The sequence below is a fragment of the Salmo salar genome, chromosome ssa03, assembly GCF_905237065.1.
Source record: "Salmo salar chromosome ssa03, Ssal_v3.1, whole genome shotgun sequence".
Taxonomy (NCBI): domain Eukaryota; kingdom Metazoa; phylum Chordata; class Actinopteri; order Salmoniformes; family Salmonidae; genus Salmo; species Salmo salar.
In genome coordinates this window covers 92,749,993-92,764,404 of record NC_059444.1, presented here as the reverse complement: position 1 = coordinate 92,764,404, position 14,412 = coordinate 92,749,993, and the positions used below count along the sequence as shown (strand labels likewise).

The window sequence follows — 14,412 nt, the reverse complement described above, 5'->3', positions numbered from 1 at the left end:
AGTATGTGTTGTTGTGGTCCAGTAGTCTGTGTTGTTGTGGTCTAGTAGTCTGTGTTGTTGTGGTCTAGTAGTCTGTGTTGTTGTGGTCCAGTAGTCTGTGTTGTTGTGGTCCAGTAGTCTGTGTTGTTGTGGTCCAGTAGTCTGTGTTGTTGTGGTCCAGTAGTCTGTGTTGTTGTGGTCTAGTAGTCTGTGTTGTTGTGGTCCAGTAGTATGTGTTGTTGTGGTCCAGTAGTCTGTGTTGTTGTGGTCTAGTAGTATGTGTTGTTGTGGTCCAGTAGTCTGTGTTGTTGTGGTCCAGTAGTCTGTGTTGTTGTGGTCCAGTAGTCTGTGTTGTTGTGGTCCAGTAGTATGTGTTGTTGTGGTCCAGTAGTATGTGTTGTTGTGGTCTAGTAGTCTGTGTTGTTGTGGTCCAGTAGTCTGTGTTGTTGTGGTGTAGTAGTCTGTGTTGTTGTGGTCCAGTAGTCTGTGTTGTTGTGGTCCAGTAGTCTGTGTTGTTGTGGTCTAGTAGTCTGTGTTGTTGTGGTCTAGTAGTCTGTGTTGTTGTGGTCTAGTAGTCTGTGTTGTTGTGGTCCATTAGTCTGTGTTGTTGTGGTCTAGTAGTCTGTGTTGTTGTGGTCCAGTAGTCTGTGTTGTTGTGGTCTAGTAGTCTGTGTTGTTGTGGTCCAGTAGTCTGTGTTGTTGTGGTCTAGTAGTCTGTGTTGTTGTGGTCCAGTAGTCTGTGTTGTTGTGGTCTAGTAGTCTGTGTTGTTGTGGTCCAGTAGTCTGTGTTGTTGTGGTCTAGTAGTCTGTGTTGTTGTGGTCTAGTAGTCTGTGTTGTTGTGGTCTAGTAGTCTGTGTTGTTGTGGTCTAGTAGTCTGTGTTGTTGTGGTCTAGTAGTCTGTGTTGTTGTGGTCTAGTAGTCTGTGTTGTTGTGGTCCAGTAGTCTGTGTTGTTGTGGTCTAGTAGTCTGTGTTGTTGTGGTCCAGTAGTCTGTGTTGTTGTGGTCTAGTAGTCTGTGTTGTTGTGGTCTAGTAGTCTGTGTTGTTGTGGTCTAGTAGTCTGTGTTGTTGTGGTCTAGTAGTCTGTGTTGTTGTGGTCCAGTAGTCTGTGTTGTTGTGGTCCAGTAGTCTGTGTTGTTGTGGTCTAGTAGTCTGTGTTGTTGTGGTCTAGTAGTCTGTGTTGTTGTGGTCTAGTAGTCTGTGTTGTTGTGGTCTAGTAGTCTGTGTTGTTGTGGTCTAGTAGTCTGTGTTGTTGTGGTCTAGTAGTCTGTGTTGTTGTGGTCCAGTAGTCTGTGTTGTTGTGGTCTAGTAGTCTGTGTTGTTGTGGTCCAGTAGTCTGTGTTGTCTAACCACGCATTTTTGTTTTTTGTGACTGTTTCTGAATTAGTACAACTATTGACCAGAGCCCTATTCCCTACATAGCGCACTACTTTTGACCAGAGCCAAAGCACTACATTTGTTCCCTATATAGTGCCCTCTGTGTCCTGGTCCCATAATGCACTGTGTATGGAAATAGGGGGCCATTTGGTGTGTGTGTGTGTGTGTGTGTGTGTGTGTGTTTTAGTGTTAGAATCAGTGAGCTTGTCTCCGAGCCATGTCATGCCTAACAGCGTCCATGTGTCTGTGTGTGTTGCCAGGAGCAACGGAGTCGCCAAGGAGACGAGTCGTTGCTCCAAAAAGCTCTGGAGGAGAGTAAACGAGAGGCGGCGTCTGGTGGAATTGGGGTAAGAACAGTTAAAACACCGTACCACTCTATATAACCTACAGTATATAACAGTTAACACACCGTACCACTCTATGTAACCTACAGTATATAACAGTTAACACACCGTACCACTCTATGTAACCTACAGTATATAACAGTTAACACACCGTACCACTATGTAACCTACAGTATATAACAGTTAACACACCGTACCACTCTATGTAACCTACAGTATATAACAGTTAACACACCGTACCACTCTATGTAACCTACAGTATATAACAGTTAACACACCGTACCACTCTATATAACCTACAGTATATAACAGTTAACACACCGTACCACTCTATATAACCTACAGTATATAACAGTTAACACACCGTACCACTCTATATAACCTACAGTATATAACAGTTAACACACCGTACCACTATGTAACCTACAGTATATAACAGTTAACACACCGTACCACTATGTAACCTACAGTATACAACAGTTAACACACCGTACCACTCTATATAACCTACAGTATATAACAGTTAACACACCGTACCACTATATAACCTACAGTATATAACAGTTAACACACCGTACCACTCTATATAACCTACAGTATATAACAGTTAACACACCGTACCACTCTATGTAACCTACAGTATATAACAGTTAACACACCGTACCACTATGTAACCTACAGTATATAACAGTTAACACACCGTACCACTCTATGTAACCTACAGTATATAACAGTTAACACACCGTACCACTATGTAACCTACAGTATATAACAGTTAACACACCGTACCACTCTATATAACCTACAGTATATAACAGTTAACACACCGTACCACTCTATATAACCTACAGTATATAACAGTTAACACACCGTACCACTCTATGTAACCTACAGTATATAACAGTTAACACACCGTACCACTCTATATAACCTACAGTATATAACAGTTAACACACCGTACCACTCTATATAACCTACAGTATATAACAGTTAACACACCGTACCACTCTATATAACCTACAGTATATAACAGTTAACACACCGTACCACTATGTAACCTACAGTATATAACAGTTAACACACCGTACCACTATGTAACCTACAGTATACAACAGTTAACACACCGTACCACTCTATATAACCTACAGTATATAACAGTTAACACACCGTACCACTATGTAACCTACAGTATATAACAGTTAACACACCGTACCACTCTATATAACCTACAGTATATAACAGTTAACACACCGTACCACTCTATGTAACCTACAGTATATAACAGTTAACACACCGTACCACTATGTAACCTACAGTATATAACAGTTAACACACCGTACCACTCTATGTAACCTACAGTATATAACAGTTAACACACCGTACCACTATGTAACCTACAGTATATAACAGTTAACACACCGTACCACTCTATATAACCTACAGTATATAACAGTTAACACACCGTACCACTCTATATAACCTACAGTATATAACAGTTAACACACCGTACCACTATGTAACCTACAGTATATAACAGTTAACACACCGTACCACTCTATGTAACCTACAGTATATAACAGTTAACACACCGTACCACTCTATGTAACCTACAGTATATAACAGTTAACACACCGTACCACTATGTAACCTACAGTATATAACAGTTAACACACCGTACCACTCTATATAACCTACAGTATATAACAGTTAACACACCGTACCACTCTATATAACCTACAGTATATAACAGTTAACACACCGTACCACTATGTAACCTACAGTATATAACCGTTAACACACCGTACCACTATGTAACCTACAGTATATAACAGTTAACACACCGTACCACTCTATATAACCTACAGTATATAACAGTTAACACACCGTACCACTATGTAACCTACAGTATATAACAGTTAACACACCGTACCACTCTATGTAACCTACAGTATATAACAGTTAACACACCGTACCACTCTATATAACCTACAGTATATAACAGTTAACACACCGTACCACTCTATGTAACCTACAGTATATAACAGTTAACACACCGTACCACTATGTAACCTACAGTATATAACAGTTAACACACCGTACCACTATATAACCTACAGTATATAACAGTTAACACACCGTACCACTCTATATAACCTACAGTATATAACAGTTAACACACCGTACCACTCTATGTAACCTACAGTATATAACAGTTAACACACCGTACCACTATGTAACCTACAGTATATAACAGTTAACACACCGTACCACTCTATATAACCTACAGTATATAACAGTTAACACACCGTACCACTCTATATAACCTACAGTATATAACAGTTAACACACCGTACCACTCTATAACCTACAGTATATAACAGTTAACACACCGTACCACTATGTAACCTACAGTATATAACAGTTAACACACCGTACCACTATATAACCTACAGTATATAACAGTTAACACACCGTACCACTATGTAACCTACAGTATATAACAGTTAACACACCGTACCACTATATAACCTACAGTATATAACAGTTAACACACTGTACCACTATGTAACCTACAGTATATAACAGTTAACACACTCTACCACTCTATGTAACCTACAGTATATAACAGTTAACGCACCGTACCACTATGTAACCTACAGTATATAACAGTTAACACACCGTACCACTATGTAACCTACAGTATATAACAGTTAACACACCGTACCACTATGTAACCTACAGTATATAACAGTTAACACACCGTACCACTCTATATAACCTACAGTATATAACAGTTAACACACCGTACCACTCTATATAACCTACAGTATATAACAGTTAACACACCGTACCACTCTATATAACCTACAGTATATAACAGTTAACACACCGTACCACTCTATGTAACCTACAGTATATAACAGTTAACACACCGTACCACTCTATATAACCTACAGTAGTTTGACAGGTGCGTTGTTGGAGGTGTAGTCATTGGTGTAGAGTGAGTTCAGTAGAGGTGAGACTACGCATCGTTGCGGCGCTCCAGGTGCTGAGGGATAAAGAGTCGGAAAGGTATTTTCCCAGCTTCACGTCTTCGTGTCCTGTTGGTCAGGAAGTCAGTGATCCACTGGAAGATGCAGCTGGACACGTTCAGCTGGGAGAGTCTATCTTGTAGCAGTTCTGGGATGATGGTATTGAATGCAAAGCTAAAGTCCACCAACAATATCCTTGCATATGTCTCTGGATTTTCCAGGTGTTTGAGGATGTAGTGTAGGACCATGTTCACAGTGTGGACCACAGACCTGTTAGCTCTGTAGGTGAACTGTAGTGGGTCGACGGAGGCATCAGTGAAGGTTTAGAGATGGGACAGTACCTGTTAGCTCTGTAGGTGAACTGTAGTGGGTCGACGGAGGCATCAGTGAAGGTTTAGAGATGGGACAGTACCTGGTAGCTCTGTAGGTGAACTGTAGCGGGTCGAGGTGAAGGTTTAGAGATGGGACAGTACCTGGTAGCTCTGTAGGTGAACTGTAGTGGGTCGAGGTGAAGGTTTAGAGATGGGACAGTACCTGGTAGCTCTGTAGGTGAACTGTAGTGGGTGGAGGTGAAGGTTTAGAGATGGGACAGTACCTGGTAGCTCTGTAGGTGAACTGTAGTGGGTCGAGTCGTGAAGGTTTAGAGATGGGACAGTACCTGTTAGCTCTGTAGGTGAACTGTAGTGGGTCGACGGAGATCAGTGAAGGTTTAGAGATGGGACAGTACCTGGTAGCTCTGTAGGTGAACTGTAGCGGGTCGAGGTGAAGGTTTAGAGATGGGACAGTACCTGGTAGCTCTGTAGGTGAACTGTAGTGGGTCGAGGTGAAGGTTTAGAGATGGGACAGTACCTGGTAGCTCTGTAGGTGAACTGTAGTGGGTCGAGGTGAAGGTTTAGAGATGGGACAGTACCTGGTAGCTCTGTAGGTGAACTGTAGTGGGTCGAGGTGAAGGTTTAGAGATGGGACAGTACCTGGTAGCTCTGTAGGTGAACTGTAGTGGGTCGAGGTGAAGGTTTAGAGATGGGACAGTACCTGGTAGCTCTGTAGGTGAACTGTAGTGGGTCGAGGTGAAGGTTTAGAGATGGGACAGTACCTGGTAGCTCTGTAGGTGAACTGTAGCGGGTCGAGGTGAAGGTTTAGAGATGGGACAGTACCTGGTAGCTCTGTAGGTGAACTACAGTGGGTCGAGGTGAAGGTTTAGAGATGGGACAGTACCTGGTAGCTCTGTAGGTGAACAGCAGTGGGTCGAGGTGAAGGTTTAGAGATGGGACAGTACCTGGTAGCTCTGTAGGTGAACAGCAGTGGGTCGAGGTGAAGGTTTAGAGATGGGACAGTCCTAATGGACTGTCCCATCCATTTCCACACCGTATGTTTGACAGGCTTGGTGGTTTTTAGATTCTGTCTGTGTGGGGGGGAAGAGGTATAGCATCACATGGTCTGAGTTCCCCAAGGGAGCGTGGGGGACAGCCTGGTCTGAGTTCCACAAGGGAGCGTGGGGGACAGCCTGGTCTGAGCTCCCCAAGGGAGCGTGGGGGACAGCCTGGTCTGAGCTCCACAAGGGAGCGTGGGGGACAGCCTGGTCTGAGCTCCCCAAGGGAGCGTGGGGGACAGCCTGGTCTGAGCTCCACAAGGGAGCGTGGGGGACAGCCTGGTCTGAGCTCCCCAAGGGAGCGTGGGGGACAGCCTGGTCTGAGCTCCACAAGGGACGGTGGGGACAGCCTGGTCTAGCTCCACAAGGTGGACAGTGGTCTGAGCTCCCCAAGAGCGTGGGGACAGCCTGGTCTAGCTCCCCAAGGGAGCGTGGGGGACAGCCTGGTCTGAGCTCCACAAGGCGTGGACAGCCTGGTCTAGCTCCACATGGACAGCCTGTACTAGCTCAACACTAGTACTCTCCATATGGACAGTAACCATAACAGTCAACACTATAGTACTCTCCATATGGACAGTAACCATAACAGTCAACACTATAGTACTCTCCATATGGACTGTAACCATAACAGTCAACACTATAGTACTCTCCATATGGACAGTAACCATAACAGTCAACACTATAGTACTCTCCATATGGACAGTAACCATAACAGTCAACACTATAGTACTCTCCATATGGACAGTAACCATAACAGTCAACACTATAGTACTCTCCATATGGACAGTAACCATAACAGTCAACACTATAGTACTCCATATGGACAGTAACCATAACAGTCAACACTATAGTACTCTCCATATGGACAGTAACCATAACAGTCAACACTATAGTACTCTCCATATGGACAGTAACCATAACAGTCAACACTATAGTACTCTCCATATGGACAGTAACCATAACAGTCAACACTATAGTACTCTCCATATGGACTGTAACCATAACAGTCAACACTATAGTACTCTCCATATGGACAGTAACCATAACAGTCAACACTATAGTACTCTCCATATGGACTGTAACCATAACAGTCAACACTATAGTACTCCATATGGACTGTAACCATAACAGTCAACACTATAGTACTCTCCATATGGACAGTAACCATAACAGTCAACACTATAGTACTCTCCATATGGACAGTAACCATAACAGTCAACACTATAGTACTCTCCATATGGACAGTAACCATAACAGTCAACACTATAGTACTCTCCATATGGACAGTAACCATAACAGTCAACACTATAGTACTCTCCATATGGACTGTAACCATAACAGTCAACACTATAGTACTCCATATGGACAGTAACCATAACAGTCAACACTATAGTACTCTCCATATGGACAGTAACCATAACAGTCAACACTATAGTACTCTCCATATGGACAGTAACCATAACAGTCAACACTATAGTACTCTCCATATGGACAGTAACCATAACAGTCAACACTATAGTACTCTCCATATGGACAGTAACCATAACAGTCAACACTATAGTACTCTCCATATGGACAGTAACCATAACAGTCAACACTATAGTACTCTCCATATGGACTGTAACCATAACAGTCAACACTATAGTACTCCATATGGACAGTCACCATAACAGTCAACACTATAGTACTCTCCATATGGACAGTAACCATAACAGTCAACACTATAGTACTCTCCATATGGACAGTAACCATAACAGTCAACACTATAGTACTCTCCATATGGACAGTAACCATAACAGTCAACACTATAGTACTCTCCATATGGACAGTAACCATAACAGTCAACACTATAGTACTCTCCATATGGACAGTAACCATAACAGTCAACACTATAGTACTCTCCATATGGACAGTAACCATAACAGTCAACACTATAGTACTCTCCATATGGACAGTAACCATAACAGTCAACACTATAGTACTCTCCATATGGACAGTAACCATAACAGTCAACACTATAGTTCTCTCCATATGGACAGTAACCATAACAGTCAACACTATAGTACTCTCCATATGGACAGTAACCATAATAGTCAACACTATAGTACTCTCCATATGGACAGTAACCATAACAGTCAACACTATAGTACTCTCCATATGGACAGTAACCATAACAGTCAACACTATAGTACTCTCCATATGGACAGTAACCATAACAGTCAACACTATAGTACTCTCCATATGGACAGTAACCAGTAATAACAGTCAACACTATAGTACTCTCCATATGGACAGTAACCATAACAGTCAACACTATAGTACTCTCCATATGGACAGTAACCATAACAGTCAACACTATAGTACTCCCCATATGGACAGTAACCATAACAGTCAACACTATAGTACTCTCCATATGGACAGTAACCATAACAGTCAACACTATAGTACTCTCCATATGGACAGTAACCAGTAACCATAACAGTCAACACTATAGTACTCTCCATATGGACAGTAACCATAACAGTCAACACTATAGTACTCTCCATATGGACAGTAACCATAACAGTCAACACTATAGTACTCCATATGGACAGTAACCATAACAGTCAACACTATAGTACTCTCCATATGGACTGTAACCATAACAGTCAACACTATAGTACTCTCCATATGGACAGTAACCATAACAGTCAACACTATAGTACTCTCCATATGGACAGTAACCATAACAGTCAACACTATAGTACTCTCCATATGGACAGTAACCATAACAGTCAACACTATAGTACTCTCCATATGGACAGTAACCATAACAGTCAACACTATAGTACTCCATATGGACAGTAACCATAACAGTCAACACTATAGTACTCTCCATATGGACAGTAACCATAACAGTCAACACTATAGTACTCTCCATATGGACAGTAACCATAACAGTCAACACTATAGTACTCTCCATATGGACAGTAACCATAACAGTCAACACTATAGTACTCTCCATATGGACAGTAACCATAACAGTCAACACTATAGTACTCTCCATATGGACAGTAACCATAACAGTCAACACTATAGTACTCTCCATATGGACTGTAACCATAACAGTCAACACTATAGTACTCCATATGGACAGTAACCATAACAGTCAACACTATAGTACTCTCCATATGGACAGTAACCATAACAGTCAACACTATAGTTCTCTCCATATGGACAGTAACCATAACAGTCAACACTATAGTACTCTCCATATGGACTGTAACCATAACAGTCAACACTATAGTACTCTCCATATGGACAGTAACCATAACAGTCAACACTATAGTACTCCATATGGACAGTAACCATAACAGTCAACACTATAGTACTCTCCATATGGACAGTAACCATAACAGTCAACACTATAGTACTCTCCATATGGACAGTAACCATAACAGTCAACACTATAGTACTCCCCATATGGACAGTAACCATAACAGTCAACACTATAGTACTCTCGATATGGACAGTAACCATAACAGTCAACACTATAGTACTCTCCATATGGACAGTAACCATAACAGTCAACACTATAGTACTCTCCATATGGACAGTAACCAGTAACCATAACAGTCAACACTATAGTACTCTCCATATGGACAGTAACCATAACAGTCAACACTATAGTACTCTCCATATGGACTGTAACCATAACAGTCAACACTATAGTACTCTCCATATGGACAGTAACCATAACAGTCAACACTATAGTACTCCATATGGACAGTAACCATAACAGTCAACACTATAGTACTCTCCATATGGACAGTAACCATAACAGTCAACACTATAGTACTCTCCATATGGACAGTAACCATAACAGTCAACACTATAGTACTCTCCATATGGACAGTAACCATAACAGTCAACACTATAGTACTCTCCATATGGACAGTAACCATAACAGTCAACACTATAGTACTCTCCATATGGACAGTAACCATCATAACAGTCAACACTATAGTACTCTCCATATGGACAGTAACCATAACAGTCAACACTATAGTACTCTCCATATGGACAGTAACCATAACAGTCAACACTATAGTACTCTCCATATGGACAGTAACCATACCATAACAGTCAACACTATAGTACTCTCCATATGGACAGTAACCATAACAGTCAACACTATAGTACTCTCCATATGGACAGTAACCATAACAGTCAACACTATAGTACTCTCCATATGGACAGTAACCATAACAGTCAACACTATAGTACTCTCCATATGGACAGTAACCATAACAGTCAACACTATAGTACTCTCCATATGGACAGTAACCATAACAGTCAACACTATAGTACTCTCCATATGGACTGTAACCATAACAGTCAACACTATAGTACTCTCATATGGACAGTAACCATAACAGTCAACACTATAGTACTCTCCATATGGACAGTAACCATAACAGTCAACACTATAGTACTCTCCATATGGACAGTAACCATAACAGTCAACACTATAGTACTCTCCATATGGACAGTAACCATAACAGTCAACACTATAGTACTCTCCATATGGACAGTAACCATAACAGTCAACACTATAGTACTCTCCATATGGACAGTAACCATAACAGTCAACACTATAGTACTCTCCATATGGACAGTAACCAGTAACCATAACAGTCAACACTATAGTACTCCATATGGACAGTAACCATAACAGTCAACACTATAGTACTCTCCATATGGACAGTAACCATAACAGTCAACACTATAGTACTCTCCATATGGACTGTAACCATAACAGTCAACACTATAGTACTCTCCATATGGACAGTAACCATAACAGTCAACACTATAGTACTCTCCATATGGACAGTAACCATAACAGTCAACACTATAGTACTCTCCATATGGACAGTAACCATAACAGTCAACACTATAGTACTCTCCATATGGACTGTAACCATAACAGTCAACACTATAGTACTCTCCATATGGACTGTAACCATAACAGTCAACACTATAGTACTCTCCATATGGACAGTAACCATAACAGTCAACACTATAGTACTCTCCATATGGACTGTAACCATAACAGTCAACACTATAGTACTCTCCATATGGACTGTAACCATATCCGTCAACACTATAGTACTCTCCATATGGACTGTAACCATAACAGTCAACACTATAGTACTCTCCATATGGACAGTAACCATAACAGTCAACACTATAGTACTCCATATGGACAGTAACCATAACAGTCAACACTATAGTACTCTCCATATGGACAGTAACCATAACAGTCAACACTATAGTACTCTCCATATGGACTGTAACCATAACAGTCAACACTATAGTACTCTCCATATGGACAGTAACCATAACAGTCAACACTATAGTACTCTCCATATGGACTGTAACCATAACAGTCAACACTATAGTACTCTCCATATGGACTGTAACCATATCAGTCAACACTATAGTACTCCCATATGGACTGTAACCATAACAGTCAACACTATAGTACTCTCCATATGGACAGTAACCATAATAGTCAACACTATAGTACTCCATATGGACAGTAACCATAACAGTCAACACTATAGTACTCTCCATTTGGACAGTAACCATAATAGTCAACACACTCCTCTGTATGAGCTGTATAGCGCTGACATAGTTTTGGAGGCCATAGTAGAGAGTCAAAGCATAGGTAAGGCTAAAATATATGCTGAGATGTTATATCTTATAACTCATATAACTATCCTCCTATCCTATAACTCATATAACTATCCTCCTATCCTATAACTCCTATAACTATCCTCCTATCCTATAACTATCCTTCTATCCCATAACTCCTATAACTATCCTTCTATCCCGTAACTCCTATAACTATCCTTCTATCCCGTAACTCCTATAACTATCCTCCTATCCCGTAACTCCTATAACTATCCTCCTATCCTGTAACTCCTATAACTATCCTCCTATCCTGTAACTCCTATAACTATCCTCCTATCCTATAACTCCTATAACTATCCTTCTATCCTGTAACTCCTATAACTATCCTCCTATCCTGTAACTCCTAGTAACTCCTATAACTATCCTCCTATCCTATAACTCCTATGACTATAAGGCCCTGCAACAGGGGTCAAGCTGCCTCCCACTACAGAAACAGAAGATTGGCTCGTGCTCTATAGGCCTCTCTGGCTGCTCCAAGGCTTACTTATTTAATGATTAGAACCTACTTGTTGTTTCTCTGTGGATAGTCTGCTATGATGGACCTGGTGGAGGTGTTTGCTGTGTCGTCTGAGGTGCCTCCTAGTGCTAGTGCCAACTCCTGGAACCTGCCAGGGGGGAACGTCCGCACCCCTCTCCACCACCCCCTCCCCCAGGCCCAGGCTGCTGCTGGGCCTGGTCACCTGCCTGGGGCTGGGGCAGCCTCCGACCCCTGGGACTCACTGGGTAAGAGCTGCTCCAAGCCTCTAAAGAGCTCGAACTCTAACAGCCGGTCCCAATTCACTCCCTAACCCTTCCCGTTGGCCCTACCTCTTCCTCTGATGACTGCAGATCTGAAGGGTCTGGATCATAGACATCTATTGGTCTGGATATGAGTACACAGTGTAGTTATGGCCAAGGGCGGAAGGGATAGGGCCATGTGGGGGAAGGGGGATAGGGCCATGGGGGGGAAGGGATAGGGCCATGGGGGGAAGGGATAGGGCCAGGGGGAAGGGATAGGGTGGGGGGGGAATAGGGCCAGGGGGAAGGGATAGGGCCAGGGGAAGGAAGGGATGGGGCCAGGGGAAGGAAGGGATAGGGCCAGGGGAAGGAAGGGATGGGGACAGGGGAAGGGAGGGATGGGGCCAGGGGGAAGGGAGGGATGGGGCCAGGGGGAAGGGAGGGATGGGGCCAGGGGAAGGAAGGGATGGGGCCAGGGGGGAGGAAGGGATGGGGCCAGGGGGAAGGAAGGGATGGGGACAGGGGGAAGGGAGGGATGGGGCCAGGGGGAAGGGAGGGATGGGGCCAGGGGGAAGGAAGGGATGGGGCCAGGGGAAGGAAGGGATGGGGCCAGGGGGAGGAAGGGATGGGGCCAGGGGGGAGGGATAGGGCCAGGCTAAAGGGATAGTGAGATAATTGGGACTGTATCCACGTTATACTGCACTTATTGTCCTCAGTCAGCACTGACTCATTAATACGGTTATAGTCTACTGTCTGCCCTCCAGCATTATCCAAGCATTATCTCTCTCTCTCTCTCTCTCTCTCTCTCTCTGCTCACCACTCATACTGTACTGTCTGCCCTCCAGCATTATCTCTCTCTCTCTGCTCACCACTCATACTGTACTGTCTGCCCTCCAGCATTATCTCTCTCTCTGCTCACCACTCATACTGTACTGTCTTCCCTCCAGCATTATGTCTCTCTCTGCTCACCACTCATACTGTACTGTCTGCCCTCCAGCATTATCTCTCTCTCTCTGCTCACCACTCATACTGTACTGTCTGCCCTCCAGCATTATCTCTCTCTCTCTGCTCACCACTCATACTGTACTGTCTTCCCTCCAGCATTATGTCTCTCTCTACTCACCACTCATACTGTACTGTCTTCCCTCCAGCATTATCTCGCTCTCTCTGCTCACCACTCATACTGTACTGTCTGCCCTCCAGCATTATCTCTCTCTCTGCTCACCACTCACACTGTACTGTCTGCCCTCCAGCATTATCTCTCTCTCTGCTCACCACTCATACTGTACTGTCTGCCCTCCAGCATTATCTCTCTCTCTCCGCTCACCACTCTCAATGTACTGTCTGCCCTCCAGCATTATCTCTCTCTCTCTGCTCACCACTCTCAATGTACTGTCTGCCCTCAGCATTATCTCTCTCTCTGCTCACCACTCACACTGTACTGTCTGCCCTCCAGCATTATCTCTCTCTCTCTGCTCACCACTCATACTGTACTGTCTGCCCTCCAGCATTATCTCTCTCTCTGCTCACCACCCTCAATGTACTGTCTGCCCTCCAGCATTATCTCTCTCTCTGCTCACCACTCATACTGTACTGTCTGCCCTCCAGCATTATCGCTCTCTCTGCTCACCACTCATACTGTACTGTCTGCCCTCCAGCATTATCGCTCTCTCTGCTCACCACTCATACTGTACTGTCTGCCCTCCAGCATTATCTCTCTCTCTGCTCACCACTCATACTGTACTGTCTGCCCTCCAGCATTATTGCTCTCTCTGCTCACCACTCATACTGTACTGTCTGCCCTCCAGCATTATCGCTCTCTCTGCTCACCACTCATACTGTACTGTAGGCCAATAATC

The 14,412-nt window shown here is 43.3% G+C and overlaps 1 protein-coding gene across 3 annotated transcripts in view; it reads left to right on the top strand.

The window, feature by feature from the left end:
* LOC106592115 (epsin-3) overlaps positions 1-14,412 on the top strand; it is a 61,410-nt gene that overhangs the window by 40,093 nt on the left and 6,905 nt on the right. For all 3 annotated transcript variants that reach the window (XM_045715798.1, XM_045715797.1, XM_045715796.1), the window contains 2 exons: positions 1,616-1,702; positions 12,364-12,559. In XM_045715798.1, coding sequence (XP_045571754.1) covers positions 1,616-1,702; positions 12,364-12,559 — 283 coding nt within the window. The remainder of the gene's footprint in view (positions 1-1,615; positions 1,703-12,363; positions 12,560-14,412) is intronic.